Genomic DNA, 25,715 nt, shown 5'->3' on the forward strand with positions numbered 1-25,715 from the left:
AATATTCATTAGGTTTCAGAAATACCTCCATCACTTTATTCTTCTAAGCCATTGCAAGTACAGGCCGAGAGCCATCAAATGCTCCTTGTATGTTAGCTCCTTTATTCCTGGGATCACTCTTGTGAACCTACTCTAGACCTTCTCCAATGTCAGCATCTCCTTGCTTAGATAAGGGTCTCGTAAGACATAGGGATACTCAGTAAGTCTTTGTCAAGGGCAGGTAGTGCCTTGCGAGCCTGATTGAATTCTGTAACAAAACACATGGAAGGTAGAACAGTGTATATATGGATTTCAGTAAGACATTTGATATTCCCATGCAGGGCTCAAACAGAAAGTAAGGCATGAGATCCAATGAGACCTTGCTTTGTGGATCCTGAATTGGCTTGCCCACAGAAGGCAAAGGGTGGTTGTAGATGGTTTGTATTCTGCATGGAGGACAGTGACCAGTGGTGTTCCACAGAGATCAGTTCTGGGACCCCTTCTCTTTTTATTTTTATAAATGACCTGGATGAGGAAGTAGAAGGGTGGGTTAGTAAGTTTGCAGATGACTCAAAAGCATGGGGTTATTGTGGATAGTCTGGATGTTTGTCAGAGGTTACAATGGGACATCGATAGGATGCAGAACTGGGCTGAGAAGTGGCAGATGGCGTTCAACCCAGATAAGTGTGAAGTGGTTCATTTTGGTAGGTCAAATTTGAAGACATAATAAAGTACTAATGGTAAGACTCTTGGCAGTGTGGAGGATCAGAGAGATCTTGTGGTCCATGTCCATAGGATACTCAAAGCTGCTGCGCAGGTTGACAGTGTTGTTAAGAAGACATAAGATATGTTGGCATTCATCAATCTTAGAATTGAGTTCAAGAGCCATGAGATAATATTACAGCTAGATAAGACCTTGGACAGCCTGCACCTGGAGTACCGTGTTCAGTTCTGGTCACCTCATTACAGGAAGGATGTGGATACTATAGAACAAGTGCAGAGGAGATTTACAAGGATGTTGCCTGGATTAGAGGGTGTTCCATATGAGAATTGGTTGAGTGAACTTGGCCTTTTCTCCTTGGAACAACAATAGGATAAGAGGTGACCTGATGGAGGTGTATAAGATGATGGGAGGCATTGATCGTCAGATTAACCAGAGGCTTTTTCCCAGGGCTGAATGGCTAACATGAAGCGGATTAGTTTTAAGGTGCTTGGAAGTAGGTACAGAAGGATGCCAGGGGTAAGTTTTTCCACACAAAGTGGTGGGTGCGTGGAATGCACTGCCAGCAACGGTGGTGGAGGCATATACAATGGGGTATTTTTAAAGCCTCTTCGATAGGTACATGGATCTTTGAAAAATAGAGGGCTATGCAGTAGGGTAATTCTAGGCAGTTTCTAGAATAGATTACATGGTCGGCACAACTTTGTAGGCCGAAGGGCCTGTAATGTGCTGCAGATTTCTATGTTCCAAACTGCTCAGAATACTCCAAATATGATCTGACCAATACCATCACTCTGCATCAAGTCACCCTTGGCCAAAGGGAAAGTAATCTGTGCTGCCCTTTAGTTCAATCATATCTTTCCCATGACATGAATGGGACTATACACAAAATCCTTTTTGTGTCCTAGCTGCTGTTTGATACAGTTTCTCATCTCCTTGTTCTCCTATCCCATGTCTCAGCTAATAAAATTATTCCTTACATTGCTGTAATCTGCTTGCTTACTTGCCCTGTGCCTTCAGATATGCCCTCAAGTACATCGTGATTTTTTAGCACTGTTTGTAATGCAGCTCTTTACTGTGTCCCTTGCCTTGTTCTTGCCCTAGTATATACATCAGTTAACTGCCCACCTGATCAGTTCATTAATAGGATAGAGCAAGCTGTAGCTTTCCTCTTTAATTTGAGGTTAGTTTAGATAGCTGTTTTTTAGCTGATGTCGATATAATGCAACCATCTGTACTGAAAAATTTCCTAAGTTTATGGTCCTGCAACCAGGCGGGCAGTTTTTGCCTCTGGTGACCATTTTAATCATACTCCCTATAGACTAAATCATTGATGTATGCCAGCAAAAGCAAGCAACTGAATACTGACACCTTCAAAATCCAACTGGGGAAAACAGCCTCTCTTTTACTAAAATACCGATCAACCATTACCTGCCACTGAAACAATTTTGAATTCTATGGTATCTGAAATTTAAGAAGAAAATGCTGGAAATACTGAGTAGATCTGACAGCATTGACAGAGACTTCAGGTCAACAGTCCTTAGAAAGATAATGTTTCGGCTTTCCATAGATACTAGCAGAGTATTTTCAACATTTTGTTTATGTACTGCTCTTTACTTTGTCTGGTATGAGTGTGGGATCATGTCAAATGGCTTAGTAAAATCCATGTCAGCTTCATCAAAATAATCCCACCCTCGCCAAAAGAGAGATATTCAGTAAGACACAAACTTCTGTTGGATCCTGCTGCTCTTGTGAAAGTCGAGAATGAGGCATAAAACTCAGTGCTTATGGTTGTTTTACTAAGAGCAAGGAGAAAAAGCATGGAGAGAACAAAACCAGACTAAAAAGTAGTTGTGGTCATCTCATACCAGACTAGAAATAACACAAATTCCAGTGAAAACAAATAACATATAAAATAGCCATAATCAAATGGCGTCCCACCAGCTACTAAAAACTAAGAAGTTTTTAGAAGCAACTATACTGTAATCACTGGAAAAGTCCCTGAACAAAGACATGTATATCGGTGATTATATAGCAATACAAGCAAGCATATGAAATTTAAACTTAAAAAAAACAATTCTAAACCCCATTCCAGCATTTCCCTCATCAAGTCTATGTGATTGCCCTAAATTAATCCAGGATTTCTAAATGACATTTGGCTTAAAGAGGTACAGAGTCTGCTTCTGTTCTGATAGTTTAGCTTGAATAAGACAATCCTACTTGGGTAGTTTATGCTCTAATCCAGGTATCAGTGTGACAAATTGGAATTTTATTTGTTAGCCAAGGCTGTCAGTCCTTCCTCAGGAATGAAAGAAACTGACCAAAGCTTAGTACACAGAAAGCTCAATATTTTCCTGCTGCCCTGAGATAAGGGCCTCCACTCTGCTCTTCCTTTGGATTCATCAGCCACGTAGAGAGTGGGGAGCCTTGTTGTATGGGCAACAGCTTCCTCTCCATATCTTAGTGCCCTGGCTTGTGCATCACATAGACAGCTGGTATACAACATCCATGGTCAATCTCAACCAATGATGGGCTCATATATATTAGGTTGCCAGGAATTTCTCCATTTCACTTTGACCATGATTGTTCTTGGCAAATTTTTCTGCAGGAGTTGTTTGCCATTGTAATCTTCTGGGCAATGTCTGTACAAGATAGGTGACGTCAGCCATTATCAATGCTCTTCAGAGACTGTCTGCCTGGCATCAGTGGTGGCATGACGGGGAGTCGGCATATACACTAACGGCTGCTCATACAACCATCCACCGCCTGCTCTGATGGCTTCACGTGAGCCTGATCGGGGAGAGGGGAGGGGAAACTGAGCAGATGCTAGACCTTGCCTAAGGGTGACCTGTAGGCTAGTGGAGGGAAGGAGTGCCTTACACCTTCTTTGGTTGAGATATATCTCCACCTCACCACCCATTGATCAGTGAAGTGAAATGGAGAAATTCCTGGCAACCTAATATATATGAGCCCATCATTGGTTGAGATTGACCATGGATGTTGTATACCAGCTGTCTATGTGATGCACAAGCCAGGGCACTAAGATATGGAGAGGAAGCTGTTGCCCATACAACAAGGCTCCCCACTCTCTACGTGGCTGATGAATCCAAAGGAAGAGCAGAGTCTTATAGTTTGCCACCACTCCCAGCATCACAGGAGTTGCCAGTCAGCACTGAACTCAACATAAGACTACCTTAGGGATTCCAGTTCTGGAATTTTCCTCAGTGTTTATTCCCGAAGCCTTTCTCACAAGGCAGTGGAGGTTGAGATTGGAGTTTTCCTTCTAGCTGAGCTGCCAACCAGGCTGATGAGCCCTGTCTACTTATCAGTGCCATCTTGTAACTGATCTTGCAAACTCCATTGAGAACTTGAGGAGATTTAGTATATTACAAAAGACTGTTGTAAATTTCTACAGATGTACCATGGAGAGCATTCTAATTGGTTGTATTGTGGCGACCCATTTCCTGGCACATCCGAACCAGCTCACAATTAGCCAGCTTTCCAGCTAAGGGAGATAGCCTACGGGGGTTTGCGAGCACAGAGCTTTGGAGCCTCTGCGCCACGGGGGGCAGGTTGAGAGAGGCTTAAAAGTGAGGCTGAGGATTTCGAACAAAGTTTTTTCTTCGACTGCAGTTACCGACTCCGTGTCGTAATTTTAGCGCTGCGTGTAGCACACCGCTACAATTGGTGACCCCGACGGTCCAAATGATTTTTGGACCAGAAATGACCGACGCCGCCTCTGTTCATGCGGTTTCGTTGAAACTGCCGGGTTTCTGGACACAGCGACCGAACCTATGGTTCCAACAAGCCGAAGCCCAATTCCACATTCGCCAGATCACCTCAGAAGACACCCGCTACTACTACGTGGTGAGTTCCCTCGACCAGGACACAGCGGCCTAGGTTGCGGAGTTCATACAGTCGCCCCCGGCGGACGGCAAGTACACGGAATTCAAAGCCCTGCTCCTCAGGACTTTCGGACTCTCACAGCGCGAGCGGGCTGCCCGCTTACTGCACCTGGATGGCTTGGGCGACAGACCTCCATTGGCTTTAATGAATAATGAGATGTTGTCTTTGGCCGACAGACACACACCCTGCCTCATGTTTGAGCAGGCATTCCTGGAGCAGCTGCCCAAGGACATACGCCTGCTGCTGTCCGACGCAGATTTCAGTGACCCCCGGAGGGTGGCAGCCCGGGCGGACTTGCTGTGGAACGCCAAAAAGGTGAGCAGGGCGTCCATCGCACAGATCTCCCAGCCACGCTCCCAGCAGCAAACCAGTCCAGGCCCGGCCGCAGAGCCCGCCAACCCCAGGGGCAGGGGTGGGGGGCCCAACGAACACTGGTGCTTCTACCACCAGCGGTGGGGCGCAGAAGCCCGCCGTTGTCGCCTGCACTGCCAGTTCCCGGGAAACGCCAGGGCCAGCCGCCGCTGATGGCTACGGCGGCTGGCCATCGGGATAGCCTCCTGTATGTGTGGGACAGAAGGTCAGGACGCCGGTTTTTGGTCGACACTGGTGCCGAGATCAGCATTTTACCTCCGACGAGTTACGACACCCACAGCAGGGCACTGGGGCCCCCCTGAAGGCCGTGAACGGCAGCACAGTAAAGACCTATGGCACCCATCAGGTACAGCTACAGTTTGGCTCCAGCCAGTTCACGTGGGACTTCACACTGGCCGCCGTAGCCCAACCACTTCTGGGTGCGGATTTTTTGCGGGCTCACAGCCTACTGGTCGACCTGCCCAGGAAGAGACTGGTACACGCCGAGACCTTTCAGACGTTCTCCCTGGGTGCAGCCCAGTTGCCAGCCCCTCACCTCGGCTCCATCATGCTGTCCGACAACGACTTCACCTGGGTCCTGGCGGATTTCCCATCGGTTCTGGCACCGCAGTTCACAGCGGCCATGCCCCGACGCGGCGTACAGCACCACATCTCGACCCAGGGACCACCCCTCCACACCCGCGCTCGGCGGCTTCCCCCGGACAAGCTCCGACTGGCGAAGGAGGAGTTCCAGAGGCTGGAGGAATTGGGGATCATCCGGCGGTCCGACAGCCCATGGGCCTCCCCCCTGCACATGGTGCCCAAAGCGACGGGAGGCTGGAGACCGTGTGGCGACTACCAGAGGCTGAACGAGGCTACCACACCGGACCGCTACCCTGTGCCGCACATTCAGGACTTTGCAGCAAACCTGCACGGCGCACGGATCTTCTCCAAGGTAGACCTCGTCCGAGGGTACCATCAAATCCCGATGCATCCTGACGACGTCCCCAAAACGGCTCTCATCACCCCGTTTTTCCTTTTCGAGTTCCTCCGCATGCCGTTCGGCCTGAAGAATGCCGCACAGACGTTCCAGCGGTTAATGGACGCGGTGGGATGGGACCTGGACTTCGCGTTCATCTATTTGGACAACATCCTCATAGCCAGCAGCAGTCGTCAGGAGCATCTGTCCCATCTCCGTCAACTCTGCGCCCGACTGAGTGAGTACGGTCTTACAATCAACCCCGCCAAATGCCAGTTCGGACTCGATACCATTGACTTCCTGGGCCACAGGATTACTAAAGACGGGGCAACCCCTCTGCCTGCTAAGGTAGATGCGGTCTGCCACTTCCCCCGACCCACCACGATCAAAGGCCTTCAGGAATTCGTAGGTATGGTCAATTTCTACCACCGCTTCCTCCCTTCAGCTGCCCGGATCATGTGCCCCCTGTTCGCCCTGATTTCGGGTCCGGGCAAGGACATTACCTGGGATGAGGAGTCCGCTGCCGCTTTCCTTCAAACGAAGGAAGCTTTGGCGAACGCCGCGATGCTAGTACATCCCAGAATGGACGCCCCTACCGCCCTCACAGTGGACGCATCTAACACGGCAGTCGGTGGGGTGCTGGAGCAACTTATCGCAGGTCGCTGGCAACCCCTGGCGTTTTTCAGCAAACACCTGCGGCCACCCGAGCTCAAGTACAGTGCTTTCGACCGGGAACTGTTGGCGCTCTACCTGGCAATCCGGCATTTCAGGTACTTCCTAGAAGGTCGGCCCTTCACTGCGTTCACGGACCACAAACCGCTTACCTTTGCGTTTACGAAAGCGTCCGACCCCTGGTCGTCCCGCCAGCAACGCCACCTGTCCTACATCTCTGAATACACGACGGATGTCCGGCACGTCTCAGGTAAGGACAATGTCGTGGTGGATGCGCTCTCTCGCCCTACCGTTCATGCCCTTTCCCAAGGGGTAGACTTTGAGGCACTGGCAGAGGCACAGCAGGCAGATGAGGAGATTCCGAGTTACAGAACCGTAGTCTCCGGTTTGCAGCTTCAGGACCTCCCCTTAGGCCCAGGTGAGAGGTCCCTACTCTGTGACGTTGCCACCGGCCAGCCCTGTCCCGTCGTCCCGGCAGCCTGGCGGCGCCAATTTTTCGACTCCATTCATAAGTTGGCGCATAAGTTGTCCGGATGGTTTCCAGCAGGTTTGTTTGGCACGGACTCCGCAAACAGGTCAGTGAATGGGCCAAAACGTGCGTGCACTGCTGGATGGCCAAGGTGCAGCGGCACACCAAAGCCCCACCGCAGCAGTTCCTTCCCGCCCACCGGCGTTTCGACCACATTCATGTGGATATCATGGGCCCCCTGCCAGTGTCGCGCGGAGCGCGGCACCTCCTGACTATTGTGGACCGGTTCACAAGATGGCCAGAGGCGATCCCGCTCACCGACACCACCTCCGAATCTTGCGCCCGAGCCCTGATCACCACCTGGATATCTCGCTTTGGTGTACCGGCCCACATTACCTCTGACAGAGGTGCCAGTTCACCTCCAGCCTGTGGTCAGCTATGGCCAGACTTTTGGGGACTCAGCTACACCACACAACCGCTTACCACCCACAGTCGAACGGGCTAGTGGAGCGTTTCCACAGTCACCTGAAGTCGGCCCTCATGGCCCGCCTGCGAGGAGCCAACTGGGCGGACGAGCTTCCCTGGGTCCTACTCGGCATCCGCACGGCACCCAAAGACGACCTGCATGCCTCGTCAGCCGAGTTGGTATACGGCGCTCCCCTGGTCGTCCCTGGGGAGTTCCTACCAGCCCCACAGGGGCAAGAGGAAGATCCCGCTGCAGTCCTGGGCAGACTACGCGAGAAGCTCGGTAACCTGGTCCCCATACCCACTTCGCAGCATGGGCAGAACCCAACCTGCATACCCAAAGACCTGCAGAACTGTAAGTTTGTGTTTGTACGAAGGGGCGGGCATCGGCCACCGCTGCAGCGGCCATACGAGGGGCCGTTTATGGTGCTCCGGAACAACGGGTCCACGTTCGTGCTGGACGTTGGGGGGAAAGAGGAAGTTTTCACGGTGGACCGACTCAAACCGGCCCATGTGGACCTGGCGCAACCGGCCGAGTTTCCGGCACCTCGGCGCAGAGGCCGACCTCCCAAGCAGGTTCCGGCCCAGACTGTGGACATTGGGGGGGTATCGCCGATTCTGGGGGGGGGTTATGTGGCGACCCATTTCCTGGCACATCTGAACCGGCTCACAGTTAGCCAGCTTTCCGGCTAAGGGAGATAGCCTACGGGGGTTTGCGAGCACAGAGCTTTGGAGCCTCTGTGCCACGGGGGGCAGGTTGAGGGAGGCTTAAAAGTGAGGCTGAGGATTTTGAATAAAGTTTTTTCTTCGACTGCAGTTACCGACTCCATGTCATAATTTTAACGCTGCATGTAGCACACCGCTACAGTATCACCATCTAGTGTGGATGGGCCTCCGTACAGGATTAGGGAAAAAAGCTGCAGAAATTTGCACAGAGCCTGCTCTATAATGGGTACTAGCTTTCCTAGGATCCAGGACATGCTTTCTTCTCATTGTTACCGTCTACAAGGAGATACAGGAGCCTGAAGACACACACTCAATGTTTTAGGAACAGCTTCTCCTCTGCCATCAGATCACAGAACAGTCCATGAATGCTCCTTCTCTTCTTTTCTCTACTTTTTTTCTTTCTTTGCACTGCACTGCTTATTTAATTTAAATGTATATTGTATTTTGTATTGCACTATACTGCTACCGCAAAACAACAAATTTCAGGACATATGTCAGTGATATTGATATTAGTGATAACCCGATTCTGATGCTGCTGGTTACTCCATATCTCTTTTCTCTCTTACTGTTGATGATGCTTATTGCTTGAGGTATGGATTTAAGCCTTGTTGTTCTCTCTCTCACTGCCTGCATATCCTAAATGCTCTATTGACAGACTGTTCAACTGTGTAACTGAGCTTCAGTTTCTTGTCCATATGAGTTTTAAAGCTTTTATCAAACATCTAATTAGCTTTGGATTCAAAGTGGATTAACTTGCATTTCATGACAGTTAACTCAACCAGATTTTCTCCATCCCATTAATCCATCTGCCTTTATAACATTCAACTCCTAACTTCAGAATTTAGTACAGTTTCATCTCCACACTTGTCTGCGTAACTCTGATCCAAGTCACTGATTTTTACATTGCGAAAATCTCTGTTTTTGTACATCCTAATATTAAATCAAATTCTTTCCTCCATGAACTTAATCTTTTTATTCTCAAGAAGAAACAAAAGCAGACACATAGGCAAATGATTAATTTAGTAAATCTGCCATATCTTTATGAAAATGGAAAAAATCTTAGATGATGGAAATCTGAAATAAAAGTAGAAAGCATTAAGAATGCTCAGTAGATCATTTCTGACTAAGGGTCTTTGACCTGGAATAGTAACTCATCATCATTCCACAGATGGGTGTAAGGAAAATGAGGGCTATGGTTGTGTAAGAGGGAAGGGTGAGATTGGTTCTAGTGTAGGTTTATATAGGTTGGTTCACATGGTAGGGCAGCATCCTCTATAGTTCCAACATGCTCTGTAGAAAGTTTGCGCGTTCTTCCCTTGTACGCATGGATTTCTTCCGGGTGCCCCGGTTTCCTCCCACAATCCAAAGAGCTACTGGCTATTAATTAGCTATTGTAAGCTATTCTGTGATTAGGCTAGGGCCAAATCAATGCATTATTAGGCAGTATAGCTCATGGGCCGGAAGGGCTTGTACTGCACTCAATCCCTAAATAAAATAAATAAGAACGTAAACACCGTGGGCTGAAGGCCTTGCACTGTGCCTCACTGTCATCTGCTCTAAATGCTAAGTGTTTCCAGAACCTTATGTTCTTATTGACATTTTTTAACCACCTGTTACAGTCACTGTCTGTAACAGAGGCATGTTCTGTGTCAGCTTCACTCTTTTCTCTCTTGCCTCGTTTATACTGTTGAATTTTGATGTGACATCTGTGAGAGCAATGCTACTTGCAGAGAGAACTTTTAGTAATGTTTAAAGATTTTTATTGTTGCACTGTGCTGCTTTGGTATTGATTAGGGAATTTTTGATGGTTTCAATGAAGAATAAAATAGTTGTTTGCTTCATTTTTATGCCTAAGATTTTCTCTTCACATTCGTTATCTTGCATCCCTTCACAGTGTGAGATGGCCTTCCCCCGGGTGAAACCAGCTCCTGATGAAACTGCTCTGAGCGAGGCATTACTGAAGCGAAACCAGGATCTGTCTCCTACTCCAGCTGAACAGGTAAACACTGAATTACTTTTCAGGAGTTGTGCAAAGCTTTCGGGTTGTTTCATTAGGCCTCCTGCAGCTTTTCCCCCCCACTCATCCTGTTGAGAAATTCTACTGCACTACATTTGATGCATGTTTGCTGCTTCTCTGCATATTTGTAGAGTCAACTTGAGAAATTTACAGTTGTACTAAATATTTTTCTCCCCCTACTCCCTTTCCCAAATCCACCACCTCTTGAGGGGAAAGTATGGGGGGGATAACAGAGGTAGTGTTTTTTTACACAGAATGGTGAGTATGTGGAATGCAACGTCAGGGGTGGTGTAGAGGCAGGTACATTAAGGACATTTAAGAAACAGTTAGGCACATGGTCAAAAGAAAGAAAAAATTGGAGGTCTATGTGGAAGGGACGTTAGATTGATAATGGATTAGGTTAAAGGGGCCTAAATTGTGCTGTACTATTCTATGTTCTATGCCCCTGATTATACTCTTTTTGATCAGGTATTTCTGGTGGGATGGAGACAAATGATGTGTCTCTTATCAAAGGAGGTGTAAGGCTGCAGGTCACCCCTGGGCAAGGTGTAGCACCTGCCTAGGCACCCCCCACCTCCCAGATCAGGGTCATGTGGTGAATGGTCGTATGAGCAGCTAGTGCATATCACAAGTCCTGGTTATGCGTCCACTAATGCCAAGCAGACAGTCTCTGAAGAGTATTGATAATGGTTGGGGTCACCGGTCTTGTAAAGGCACCGCCTAGAACTTAAAACCACCTCTGCAGAAAAATTTACCAAGAGCAATCATGGTCAAAAACCATGAGTGCCCATGTCATACGACACAGCACATAACAAATGGTTCCTTACCATCCCAGCTGCTGCATCTCAGTGACAGATTTATCAGCTCTGGGTTGTATATCAGCTGAGCCTGATGTGCTCTTCCCAGCTAGGATCATGAGAGAGAAGTATAGAGCTGGTAATCCAACCCAGTTTATCCTCACCCTGCTTTGAAACCCCCAAAACACCAACCTATCTTCACCCCATTCTAACTGTGACTCTTGTCCCACTGTGCATAAGAGAATTAATTCAGTATGGATCGTAATTCAGCCATGTTGATTCTGGTAGAGTCTAACTTTTTGCACCATTATGCAAGAGGACCGCTGAATTTGACTCTAATACACTAACACTGCACAGAGAGGTAGCAACTCTTCTGAAGCAGCAACGGCTGCAAAATTCATGGGCCAGCTCAATTCAAGATGAAGTAAGAGCGACTCAGCGTGTGTCCATCACTACTTGAACAAGGCATACCATGCACTTTAATAGACCGCTGAGTGAGAGCAAATGGTACTGAGTTGGCTGCTGTGTTTCTGATGTCAAGAAACATTTTTTTTCATAAGCCCACAAGACAGAGGAGCAGAATTAAGCCATTCAGCCCTTCGAGTCTGCTCCACCATTCCATCATGGCTTACTCATTGTCCCTCTCAATCCCAATTTCCTCCTTCTACCCTGTAACCTTTGACATTCTGACTAATTAAGAACCTATCAATCTTCTCTTTTAAGCCTACCCTTGACTTGGCTTCCATGCTGTCTGTAGTAGTGAATTCCACAGATTCACTATCCTCTGACTAAAGAAATTCCTTCTCATCTCTTCTAAATAAATGTACCTCAATTCTGAAGCTTTGCCTTCTGGTCCTAGATTCCTATTGTACACCCTCCCCACATTTGCTCTATCTGGGCTGTTCAGTATTCAACACACACAAAATGCTAGTAGAACACAGCAGGCTAGGCAGCATCTATAGGGAGAAGCACTGTCGACGTTTCGGGCCGAGACCCTTCGTCCTTCGTATACCAAGGCTTTGTTTAATTTTATGGTGTAATACTAATACTGAGAATATTTTTTTCCTTAGGCTTCTATACTTTCCCTGGTTACGAAGATTAACAATGTCATCGATAATCTGATTGTGGCCCCAGGCAACTTTGAAGTGGTAGGTTTGGCAATGTCCAATTGCAATCTCCTGTGAAAGAGTTGCAAACTTTGTGCTGTAATATTACATCACCATTGTTAATTATGGATTTGCATTGCCGTTAAAACTTGCAACTATTTGTATGTGTCATGTTTTTTGATATCAGCAGCCTAGCTATACTTTTGGAACAGATATTTTGGGCTCATAGTTAACCTAATGTGTATAGAGGTTCATAGATTAAATACTGGATTGATTTTCTCCATCAGGCTACCTTGGCAAAGTCATTTTTTTGTTTGTTTGCATTGGATAGATTTTTCTTTCTGGAGAAGGGCACCAATACAGTTCCCTCTTCAAACTGCCTGCTGGATCATTTAAGAATGATGGCTGTTTCATCTAGGTTGATCCTTTATGGATTGATTTACTGTTAGAAGCGGGGGTCCAGATCCAGACAGTAGGATTCACTATAAGTTCATGAACTTCGACCAGGGCAAATCTGCAGTAATGCATAAATGTTTGTTATTGACGTGTGCCAAGATCCACATCCAAGCATGGCTAATTGTCACCATGGACCTTGCAGCCAGAATGGAACCTAATCCCAACAGATCACAGAGAAAGAATAGAGAGCAACTTCCCTTGCGTTATGCTGAGCTGGTCCCTCCTGCTCCTGCCTGTTACACCACTGACGTTTTAGGGCAGTAATGAAGGTCCTCCATCTCTCTGTTCAAAAGTAATTTTGGTCTTGATCTTGGCGGTTGGTGCTTAGGGCTTCCTCTCGGTTTTCACTATGGTCAGTTATACAAGACCTGGGTGGAGACCCAGGAATACCTTTGTATGTAGAAGGATTCTTCATTGCTGTTTCCATAGCAGTTTTGATTGACCAGTCAAGGTTACTAGGCCTGTGCTGAACCTGGAGGAGCGGTGGATCACTCTTAGTTTGGCCTCTACCCTTTGTCCTGTTTGGCTTGGAAGACCATACCAAGAGCCGAAGCATAAAGCCCTGACTTCAGCCAACATAAATCTCTGGGTCATTAAGGCATGCAAGCCTCCAAACCACAACAAGTTTGTGGTCCTCTTAGAGGTCCCCTGTTCGGCTGTGAACAAATTTTAAACTTGTCTTTTTTCCCCCATTCATCAAAGCAAATCGAGGAAGTGCGTCAAGTTGGCTCGTACAAGAAGGGGACAATGATGATGGGCCACAATGTTGCCGACCTTGTTGTTATTCTAAAGATATTGCCAACCTGTGAGTATTGTAAACAAACCCAAAGGGTTTCACCGATTATCCATTGGTCTTGCATAGATAAATAAGTTCAAAGTAAATTAATTATCAAAACACACGTCACCACATACAACTCCGAGATTGGGTTTCTTGCGGGCATTCACAGTAACTCACAGAATCAATGAAAGACTGCACCCAACAGGAAAAGACAATCAATGTGCAAAGGGAAACACACTGCAAATGCGAAAGAGAAAATATATATAACAGTAGTTCAAAGTAAATTTATTATCAAAGTACAAATACGTAACCATATACAATCCTGGGATTAATTTTCTTGCAAGCATACTCAATAAATCTGCAATAGAATAATAACCATAATAGAAAGACCACACCAACTTGGGCGTTCAGCCAGTGTGCAAAAGACAACAAACTGTGCAAGTACAAAAAGAAAGAAATAATAAATAAGCATTAAATATCGAGGACATGGAATGAAGAGTCCTTAAAGTTGAGTGCTTAGGTTGTGGGAACATTTCAGTGATGGGGCAAGTGAAGTTATCCCCTCTGGTTCAGGAGCCTCATGGTTGAAGGGTAATAATTGATCCTAAACCTGGTGGTGCAAGTCCTGAGGATTCTGTACTTCTCAGCAAGTAGAGAGCATGGGTGGTCGGGGTCCCTGATGATGATGATAAATAAACAATAAATATTGAGAACAAGAAACCTTCTAAATATACTGAACACCTTCAAAGCTTTTTTTCCGAGAACTGTGCTGTCAAAGCTGCAAATTTACACTGTTCTATATTTGGAGAAATATTTGTTTTGTCTTTTTAAACTGCATGCTCATTTGTGTCCTATGTTCCTTACTGAAATGATTCCTAGTCCTGGTGAAGGGTCTCAGTCGGAAATATCAACTGTTTATTCATTTCCATGGATGCTGCCTCTGTCCTGCTGAGTTTCCCCAGCACTTTGTATGTGTGTTGTTCTGGATTTCCAGCATTGGCAGAATTTCCTGTATCTCTGATGTAATTGATGCTTAGCCTTTGTGCTTTGTCCTAACATTGCCCCCTATCGCTGATACTCTGCTGATTAAAGGAGGTGACTTCTTTCTCAGTGTAACTCTTGTCTATATTCCAGCATAGTCTTTGATAAAGTAGAAAGGTCGCAAAGTGTTTAAGCTGTTAATATACTTATCTAATTCAGCTTGCTGAGATGTTATCTAAGTCAGTCATGGATGAGAATAACAGCTACTGCTTTGGGGCTATCAGTCTGTCATAATAATTCTGCTGTTGTGACAATTAACTTCAAAATAACCCCAGAGTTTTAGTTCTCTTGACCTTGCTTGCTGAAGTTAATTGCTCTGCGTAACATTTGAAGCACTGAATACATTGTGTGCTTGAGCCCCCTGGTTCTGTTATTAATCCCATTTGACGTAATTCACATTTACCACATCTATCTGTGACATGTAACCTTCAAGATATGCACAATCTGTTTAATTAACTGCCTTTCTTCTTGGCTCATTCACTCACATTTGGGATCATTCATGCTGCCTTTTACTTTTTTCTAGAAGTACAGTTCGGAAAAGGCCCTTCCGGCCCTTTGACCACGGTGCCCCAGGAACCCGCCTATTTAACCCTAGCCTAATCATGGCACAATTTACAATAACCAATTAACCTACCAACCAGTACATCTTTGAACTATGGGAGGAAACGGCCACCCGGTGAAAACCCACACGTTCCACGGGGAGGACGTACGGACTCCTTACAGATGACATCAGAATTGCACCCCAAATTCTAACACACCAAACTGTAATAGCAGTCAAATATCTCTCTCCAAGGCTGTTATACCTTCCGACCAAAACTAGATTTCTTTGCAAACAGAGAGCATTACTGGAATGCAAAGTATTAGAATTTTCGGAAGTAGAACTGGTCATGGAAACTGAGTTATGGGGAGAAGTTGAATAGTTTATGACGTTATTCCCTAGAGTGTAGGAGAATGAGGGGAGATCTTAAAGGTATCCAAAATTATGAGGGACAAATATAGGGTAAAATGCAGGCAGGTTTTTTCCCCCAGGTTGGACTACAGATAGGCTTAGGGTAAAAGGTGAAATATTTAAGGGAAACCTGAGGGAAGCTTTTCACTCAGAGGGTGGTGAGAGTGTGGAACGAGCTGACTGCAGAAGTGGTGGATACAGATTCAATTACACCACTTAAGTGAAGTTTCAATAGGTTTGTGAATGAGAGGTGTATGGAGGGCTGTGGTCCAGGTGCAGATAGATGAGTCTAGACAGAAAATTTAGTTGGCATAGATTGAATAGTTTGAAGGGCCTGTTTTTTTGTGCTGTAGTTCTCTATTGACTCTATGTAAGCCTTCCAGGACAGGACGCCACAGTAGCCTAGAGGTTAGTGCGACACTATTAACAGCTTGGGCTGTCAGAATTCAGTTCTGGCATCCTCTGTAAGGAGTCTCTGTGTGTCCTCCCTATGGAATGCGTGGCTTTTCCTCGCACAGTCCAGAGATGGACTGGTTAGGTTAATTGGTCTTTGTAAATTGTCTTGTGAATAAGTCAGGGTTAGATTGGGGTGTGGGGGGGAGTGGTATTGCTGGGGCATCGTGGCTCAAAGGGCCTACTCCCTGCAGTATCCAAACACAAGATGTTGCTCATCGATCTGCATCTTAATACTGGTGTTTGTTTCATCTTAAGATGAAAGATTGTCCAACTTATTGCTGATTTTGTAATTTGTACTTTAGTCTCTGCTTCAGCCCCAGTTTATTCTTGTGTTTCTCTTTTGTCTTGCAGTGGAAGCGGTGGCTGCCCTGGGTAACAAAGTGGTTGACACGCTCCGGACTCAGGATCCATCTGAAAGTGAGTGCCGGACTGAATTCTTTGGGAACTTAGTACTTTTTTGTGGGGTTTTTTTGGCCTTTACATGCCTTTTTGGGGTTTATTGACATTGTTTGTAGAAAGGCAGGAAAAATCGTGCTTTAGGTTTAAATGTTGGTGGCCAGAGCTACCAGTAATCACTCTCTTTAAATCAGCTGCTGTCTGTACAATTAAGTCATCAGAATTAGGTTATTATCACCAATGTACATCGATGAAACTTTTTATTTTTATTTATTTTATTTTTTGTATTTAGCGATACAATGCGGGCAGGCCCTTCCGGCCCAGCAAGCTGCGCTGCCCAGCAACCCAGCTGTTTAACCCTGGCCAATCAAGGACAACTTACAATGACCAATTAACCAACTAACCAGTATGTCTTTGGAGCACCTGGAGAAAGCCAATATATTCACAGGGAGAACGTATAAACTTCTTATAGGGAAAGCCAGAATTGAACTCTGCCGCCCTGAGCTATAATAGCATTGTGCTAATCACTTCACTACTATGGTGCACAAATATGGATAAAGGTGCTTGTGAATAATTGAAAGTTTAGGGGGAGATGTTGTCATGAAGGCAGCTGTTTAAGTAAGAAGGGCTTGGTGTTACTGCATCCAACCTAACATCTTTGTTCACTTCTAGCGCTCACCATGATCACAAACGATACTGGTTTTGAGATCAGTTCACCAGAAGCCACAGTTAAAATTCTCATCACTACAGTACCGCCCAATCTGCGCAAACTGGATCCAGAGCTCCACTGTAAGTATTTCAAACTCAAGATTTATTATCACTGATAAATGTCATGAAATTCATGGGTTCATGAATGGTTCAAACATCTGTTCCTGAAAGTTTGCATGTGTGTGTCTCCAAGCTCCTGTTTCTCCTCCCTTATGGTAATAATGAGAAGAGGGCATGTCCTAGGTGATGAGGGTCCTTAATGATGGTAGTCCCCTTCATGAGGCATCACTTTTTGAAGATGTCTTTGAAGGCACGGAGGCCAGTTTACAACTCTGCAGCCTTCTTATCCTGTGCTTTGGCTGCTTCATACCACACAGTGATGCTCTCCGTGGGACATCTGTAGAAATTTGCAAGAGTTATTGGTAGCATACCAAATCTTCTCAAACTCCTAATGAAGCATAGCTTCATGATCACGTCGAAATGTTGGGCACAGGATAGATCTTCAGAAGTTTTGATTCCCAGTAACTAGAAACTGCTCATCTCTTTCACTGCTGATCCCTTGATGAGGACTGGTTTGTGTTCCCTCAATTTTCCCCTTCTGAAGTCCACATTAAGTTCCCCAGTCTTACTGACATTGAGTGCAAGGTTGTTTATGTTGTGCCACCACTAAACTAGCTATAGATGACAATACAGCTACAAGAAAAAGTTTGTGAACCCTTTGCATTTACCTAGTTTTCTGCATTAAAATGTGGCCTGAACTTCATCTAAGTCACAATAATAGACAAACACAATCTGCCTAATCTAATACACAATTGTACTTCTCATCAACACTGAGTACACCATTTAAACATTCACGGTCCAGGTTCAAAAAAGTATGTGAACCTCTAGGGTAATGCCTTTTACAAAAGCTATTTGGAGTCAGGTATTTCAATCAATGAGATGAGATTGGAGGTGTGGGTTGTAGAAGTACTCTGAAATATATAATAAAAAAAAGCGCACAAATTCAGGTTACTGACAGATCTATTTATGTGCACCATGCCTCAATCAAAACAACTTCCAAAGGACCTTAGAAGAAGAATTGTAGAGTTGCATGAAGCTGGAAAAGGTTACAAAAGCATTTCTAAAAACCTGAGTGTTCATCAGTCGATAATAAGGGAAATTGTCTACAAATGGAGGAAATTCAGTACATTTGCTACTCTCCCTAGGAATGGACGTCCTGCAAAGATCACATCAAGAGCACAACGTGCAATGGTGAAGGAGGTGAAAAAGAACCCAAGGGTAACAACAGAACTGCATAAATCTCTAGAACTTAAAGTCCGTGTTCATGTGTCCACTATAAGAAAAACACTGATCAAGAATGGGGTTCATGGAAGGAAACCACTGCTCTCCAAAAAAATAATATTGCTGCATGTCTCAAGTTTGTAAAAGACCACTTGGATGTTCCACAGTGCTTCTGGGACAATGTCCTGTGGACAGATAAGGCAAAAGTTGAACTTCTTGGCAGAAATGCATGTCACTATGATTGGAGGAAAAAGGGCACTGCAACACCAAAAGATCAGCCCAGCTGTAAAGCATAGTGGAAGGAGCATCATGGTTTGGCGCTCCTTTACTGCCTCAGGGGGTGGGCAGCTTGCAACTGTTGAAGGAGCAATGAATTCAAAATTGTATAAAGACATCTTACGGAGAATGTCAGGGTAGCAGTCCGTTACCTGAAATTTAATAAAAGTTGGGTAATGCAACAAGACAATGATCCAAAACACAAGAGTAAATCAACAACAGAATGGTTGAAAAAGAAGAAAACTCTTGTTTTGGAATGGCCAAGTTAGAGTCCAGACCTTAACCCAATTGAGATGCTGTGGCATGAACTGAAGAGGACTGGTCATTTAAGATATCCCAGAAATATTGATGAACTGAAACAATTTTGTTTGATGGAATGGTCTAAAATTCTTCATCACCATTGTGCAAGTCTGATCAGCAGCTACAGGAAATGTTTGGTAGAGGTTATTGCTGCTAAGGGAGTTTCTACCAGTTATTAAATACAAGGTTTCACATACTTTTTCCAGCCTGGACTGGAAAACTAAACAATGCGTCTAGTGAATGACTAAGCAACGTGTTCAATAAAGTCATGAGAAGTGCAATTATTTGTGTGCTATTTAAGCAGATTGTGTTTCGTCTATTATTGTGACTTAGATGAAGATCAGATCATATTTTATGAGTAATTAATGGAGAAAACTAGGTAATTGCAAAGGGTGTACAATCTTTTCCCTGCAACTGTATATAGAAAATCAAATTAAAGAAGTAGTGCAAAAAGAGAAAGAAAATTACTGAGGTGGTGATCATTGTCCATTAAGAAATCTGATGGTGGAGGGAAGAAACTGTTCCTGAAATATTGTGTGTGTGTGTGTGTCTTCAGGCTCCTGTATCACCTCCTTGATGGTAGCAATGAGTATAGAGCACGCCCTTCGTGATGCAATCAGTCAGAATGATCTCCATGCTATACCTATAGAAATTTGCGAGTCTTTGTTGACATTAAGTTTCATCGGACTCCTAATGAAATACAGAATTTTGGCCTGCATCGTCCACGTGCTCTGCAGTCTCAAACAACTCAGCTGTCTGCCAGAGTGGATGTCATTTGCAGTGAATAGTCCAAACTGGATCAGCACTTCCGTGTATAGTAGTTGTCATTCCCAACTGGCCATTAATTTGTAGCACACATCCCCACAATTGTGACTGGCCTCCTTGTGTCGTTGTTGTTGGGTAGTATGAATTGGAAAAAAACATGACAAGCCCCACCTCCAGTAGTATAAGGTACCCTAATGGATATTTCTGGTACACGTGTGCCCTGGTGGTTGTCACTGGAAATCTTTTAATCGCATTCAAAATTTCAAAGGTGATCAGTCCATGATTTGGAATCAGAATCAGCTTTAATAACAGTGGCATGTGTTATGAAATATGTTGTTCTGCAGCTGCAGTACAGCACAATACATAATAAAAAATACTATAAATTGCAATAATTAAAATATATATAAATTGAATAAGTAATGCAAAAAAAAGAAAAAAAGTGGTGAGTTAGTGTACATGTGTCCATTCAGAAATCTGATGGCAGAGGGGAAGAAGCTGTTCCTAAAATAGTACTTGTGTCTTCGTCCTCCTGTACCAACTGCTTGAGGACATTTTATTGAGGAAATGCGGAAGAGATCAGGCAGTTCAATCTGTATCCTTACAAGTACTAAACTGATTCACTTTTAAATGGCAGAGCTAATCGTGTTGACAGTTTGCTGATCTGATCTGTCAAAAAATGGTGCATGAACTGTTAATATTGGGATTTGAAAAACCACTTCTCTGGATAGCATGCAAGTCTCTGTTGTCTGTTGATGATATCATTCCCCTCCCTTCCAGTGGATATCAAGGTCCTGCAGAGTGCTTTGGCAGCAATCCGTCATGCTCGTTGGTTTGAGGAGAATTCCTCTCAGTCCACGTAAGTTAGCGTTTGTTTGCTCCTCTTGGGAAAAGACTATGTGCACAGACTCAATTCAGTACTCTCCGCATCACATTCTTTGAATCTGCACTGGATGCATACAGCCCACTGCACGTTGTAGATCTTTGAAAACTTGAGCTCAACATTGTCGCTGGTGTAACGGTAATCATGCTATCTTCTAATTGTTCAGTGAAAAAGAGAAGTCAGTCAGAGAAGAGGAGACATCAGTGGCTCAAAATCCCCCTAAGAATCTAGCAGGAAGTTTACTAGATTAAATCTCCCTATGCTGTTTGAACAAGTGCTGCCAGGGTGAGTGCAGCACAGCTTAAATGTCAAGTAAAGGCCCCTCTACTCCTGCAGATAAATTGCAGTTATTTAATTAAAAACTCCTGGTCCCTGTTTTGTACCTGGCTACTTGGTGCTGTATCTGTTTTTAATGCTTTCCCAAGTTTTAGCTCTGGGACTGCTGTCTCATTAAAGCCAGACACTGCATCCAGAGCAATGAGTCTGACTTAGACATGCCCTTGTAAAACAAAAGACCATTACCCTCAGTTTTCTTACAGTAGGTCAATCCAGTGACAAATTTACACAGTGTTTTTTATTACAAGTCCCTGCTTAATCCTGGCAAACAAATCCAATCTCTGTCATTAGGTCATGGGGGAGTCCTTGCAGTAATAATGTTACTGGGAGCTCTGAAGTTTAAACTAAAGGGTTTGTGTTCAGAGGGGAAAAAATATTCAATTATAGTTTCACAACTATTAATGCTGTTGAAATGAAAATTGCCTTTATTTTTTATTGGATATATTAATTAAAGTACTTAATCCATTTAGCCCTGACTCTCTGTAAATTCAATGGTTTTTCAGCCTTATAAAAGAAATAGGCACCACATTAGTGTAGCAGTAAGCACTGGGCTATTACGGCTTGGGGGCATTCCGGGGTTTAATCCTGGCACTGTTCTGTAAATAGTCTCTGTATGTCCTCCCCATGGAATGTGTGTGTTTTTCCTCTCACAGTCCACAAATGTACTAGTTAATAGGTTAATTTGTCATTGTAAGTTGTTCTGTGATTAATTGGGGTTGTGGGGTTGCTGGGGCAGTGTGGCTTGAAGGAGCAGAAGGGCCTACTCTGCGCTGTATTGCTAAATTAAGTAAGTAAATAACCCATGGATGTCCGCGCTTTGGCCATGTGCCTGTGGACACACTGAGCTTCAGTTTAGATTTCTAGATTATTCATGTTTATTTTGCTTCAGTTTAGTAGTATGAAAGGGGCTCTGCCCAGCAATTGATCTCTTACTGATGAATCGTTTGTAAATTTGAGATGAAAATCATCTTAATTTTATGTTGGATATACTAGTAGGAGTAACAACCCATTTAGCCCGGAGGCTCTGTGAATTGAATGACATTTCACAAAGGCAGACAACATGAATGTGGTTAGGATAACAGGTCTCACGCTTTGTTCTCAGAGTTAAGGTGCTGATTCGGCTGATGAAAGACCTGAGGTGTCGCTTTCCTGGATTTGAACCTTTGACGCCTTGGATCATTGATCTACTGGTACGTATTAATACCTCACAGGAGGACTGTGACTGCGCACTGAACTAATCAAGTTAGAGATTGAGGCCACATGGACTGGGCAGGTTGCTCTTCCATTCTAACTATGTGGTGTTTGTTGACTGCAGCCTATGCATAACAATAATTAGTAAACTAAATGGTATTCGTAAATGTCATTCCTGATGCAGGGTCTGAAAAGTTCCTGAAATTCCTGCATTCCTGAAAAGTCAACTGCTCATTCATTATCATAGATGCTACCCGACCTGCTGAGTTCCTCCGGCATTTTGTATGTGTTATTGTGGATTTCTAGCATCGTCAGAATTTCTAGTGTTTATAATAGTTAGCCCCAATATTTTAGGATTGGGGAAGTGAAAGTTGGTGGGCATACCACACTTGATTGTAGTTCAGTAAATCCTGTGTACCTGTCTGTGTGTTTGCTGTGTGTGTGAGTGCTTTTTGGGAGTGGAGACTGCATACTGATACTGCATAGATGCCATGAATCTTAGTTGTCTCTGTTTTTCAGAATCAAGTATAGTTTTGGCCAGGGAGAGATTAAGTAAGCTAACTTGAGTAAATTGTGTTCTTGAAAGTAATTCAAAAGGAATTTACCCAGAGGGTGATGGGAATGTGAAACGTGGTACTAGACACTAGTATACTACAGCGTAGTACAGGCTCGATGTAGTGCCGACCCATACATTCCCTAAAAAAAGTACTAAACCCACACTACCCCGTAACCCTCTATTTTTCTTTCACCCAAAGGGATTGAGTAAGCAGGTTGTATAGATACAGTTTAGGAGCCATATACGACAGAGAAGAGACAAGAGTGGGATAGCGGTTAGTGCAGCCATTTTATAGTTCCAATGATCACCAACTGGGGTTCAGTTCCTTCCACTCTATTACCGTGTGGGTTTCCTCCAGGTACTCCAGTTTCCTCACACAGTCCAAAGACATACAGGTTGGTGTGAGTTAGTTGTGTGCATGCTTTATCGGTGCTGGAAGCATGGCGACACCAATGAGCTGCCCCCAGCATATCCCAGGGCTACATTGGTAGTTGATCAAAAATGTTGCATTTCACTGTTGTACGTTTTCATATTTATATGAGAAATCAAGCTAATCTTTAATCTCAGAGGGCTGATAGAATTAGATAAGTAGGGGGGTGGAGTTTCAAGATGGCGACGTAGACATCTGCCTTCGGGCGCTCTTCATTTTTTAAACTATAATCACCCTTTAATCAAATCTTTTCGTACTTAATTACATGGGTTGATACTCACGATTTACTTTTTTAAAATAATACTTGATTTAATCTTTTCAAACTTAAAATGTCCGTATCTAAGAAATCGTCTAAAGACCCTCCATCTCTTGAGGCAATTTCCAGTCTTCTGGATACCAAACTGGATACTAAATTTGCAAGTCTGGAAAATAAGCTTACTGCGAAAATGTCTGAACTTGAAGAAGTGGTTAGATCGTTTGATACCAAGCTTCAATCGCAGGCAGCAGATATTGAACGGCACGAAGAAAAGTTTGCGGCTCTTGACAAGTTAATTTGTGAAAAATTACGTACTATTGAAACTTTGGAGTAGAAGTTACGGTCGACCGTTAAAATAGTGGAGCAGAGTAAGTTTAAAATCACCGATCTTGAAAACTGATCTCGCAGACAAAACTTGCGTATTATTGGATTTCCCGAAAATGTTGAGTCTGGTGACTTAACTGAATATTTCTCTAACTTATTGTGGGAAATTTTCGGTGAGGATGCTTTGCAGGTTAAACCTACTATCGACCGTGCTCACAGAGTTTCGAGATTTTCGATCTCGAGAGGTAAACCACGAGCTGTGATTGTTCACCTCCATTATCCTCGGGAGAAAGCTTTTAATCCGATTAGCTCGTCAGAAAGGTATGATTTCTCACAGAAACATCAAGTTTCGAATTGTTGAGGATTATTCATTTGACGTAATGAAGGCGAGAATCGCTTTTAAACCAGTGATGGCAGAGATTCATTCGATTGAACTTAAACAAGCTTTAAGATACCCAGAGAATCTCAGAATTACGTTGAGTGACAACAGTCAGCGTTTCTTTAATACTCCGGAAGAAGCGAAGAAATTCGTCGAAGAATATCGGTCTTCTAGTACAAGTTGAACTATGTGTTATGTTGAAGAATTTTTGGAGAGAAGATGCCATTTCGTTTTGGGCTTTAACTTATGAAACTGTGGTATAGCTTTTTACTTTGGTCTGTAGACCTGGTCTTTTTTTATTATCATGTTTTATAGAAGCTCTTCTAATTTTACTGTAATGTTTTTTTTCTTTCTTAATTCTTTTCTTCTGAATTGGATATACATGTTAATACTCTGTAATAATGATTTATTTTTTAAGATGTCGTTTCTTCTTCCCATAAGACTTTGCTTTCCGTAAGCATTTATTTGCTTGTACTTGAAAATGGGACAAATGTTTTGGACCTTTTTTTTATATATATATTGAAGTGATTTTTGAATCCTTTTTTTGATGATCTTTTTTTAATAGATTGGTGAATTTACACTTGTATTCCGTAATATGTAATATGGTTTTTTCAAAATGTCATTTTTTCTTCCCATAAGTCTCTGTTTTTGAAACGTCATTTTCTTATATCTGAATATGGAATCTTTTCTTAAAGGTATATTACACTATTTTAAACTTTAATGTTTATCCTTTTTTACTAATTTTTTTTGCTTTGTTATCTTATTTTTTCATTTTGATTGATATATTCTTTCTTTTTACAACCCTGTATTTATATCTGGGTGTTATATAGTCTTTTTTCTTTCTTTTAATGAAGTTGCCATCTTGAAATGGGGGTAATATTAGTATTAGTTTGCGTGCCTGCCGCTTGGCTTTTTTTTGTGGGGTTGGGGGAGGGGGTAGGGATCTTTTTTCACGCTTTTGCTTTTTTTTTGCTTTTAGTTTATGGGCCGACTTTAAATTATTAATATTGTTGAAGTGTCATGTTCTCCGGTTGCTCATGAATCATTTTTCCTTCTTCCTGAATTGTGGGTTATGTATTTTTTTAACCTTTTATGATATATACAATTAGTATTGGCATGATGGATAAGTCTATTAATATTATCTCTTGGAATACTAATGGTTTAAATCATCCGATTAAACGTAAAAAATATTTAAAGTATTCCATAGACTAAACGCTAATATTATTTTTGTACAGGAGACCCATATTAGGAGGGAGGATAATCAACGCTTTTTTAGGTTCTGGAAGGGTCAACAATTTCACTCGAATTGTACCGCCAAAATTAGGGGTGTGTCTATTTTTATAGACCCCTCAATTTCGTTTACACATCATGAAATTATTTCTGATCCACAGGGCAGATTTTTGTTGATAACTGGCTCACTTTTCAATCGAAAAGTGGCTCTAGTTAATACTTATGCTCCAAACTTTGACTGCCCTGAATTTTTTAAACAGTTATTTACTTCCCTCCCTAATCTAAATGAATATATGCTGATAATGGGTGGAGATTTCAACTGTTGTCTGAACCCTTCGATGGATAGATCTAAACCTATTCGAATTCTTCCAAATAGATCAGCCTTACTTATTAATTCCTTTATGGTTGATTCGGGAATTACTGAAAAATGGCGGTTTTTGAACCCTAAAGATAAAGAATTTTCGTTTTTCTCACATGTTTATCACAGTTATTCTAGAATTGATTATTTCCTTATTGATCATCATTTATTAACAGATGTT

The 25,715-nt window shown here is 43.5% G+C and overlaps 1 protein-coding gene across 1 annotated transcript in view; it reads left to right on the forward strand.

The window, feature by feature from the left end:
* ilf2 (interleukin enhancer binding factor 2) overlaps positions 1 to 25,715 on the forward strand; it is a 66,217-nt gene that overhangs the window by 19,250 nt on the left and 21,252 nt on the right. The window contains exons 4-10 of the mRNA XM_059980048.1: positions 10,163 to 10,267; positions 12,153 to 12,230; positions 13,347 to 13,449; positions 16,220 to 16,285; positions 16,937 to 17,053; positions 20,372 to 20,450; positions 21,913 to 22,000. Coding sequence (XP_059836031.1) covers positions 10,163 to 10,267; positions 12,153 to 12,230; positions 13,347 to 13,449; positions 16,220 to 16,285; positions 16,937 to 17,053; positions 20,372 to 20,450; positions 21,913 to 22,000 — 636 coding nt within the window. The remainder of the gene's footprint in view (positions 1 to 10,162; positions 10,268 to 12,152; positions 12,231 to 13,346; positions 13,450 to 16,219; positions 16,286 to 16,936; positions 17,054 to 20,371; positions 20,451 to 21,912; positions 22,001 to 25,715) is intronic.

This window comes from Hypanus sabinus, chromosome 9 (assembly GCF_030144855.1).
Source record: "Hypanus sabinus isolate sHypSab1 chromosome 9, sHypSab1.hap1, whole genome shotgun sequence".
Taxonomy (NCBI): Eukaryota; Metazoa; Chordata; class Chondrichthyes; order Myliobatiformes; family Dasyatidae; genus Hypanus; species Hypanus sabinus.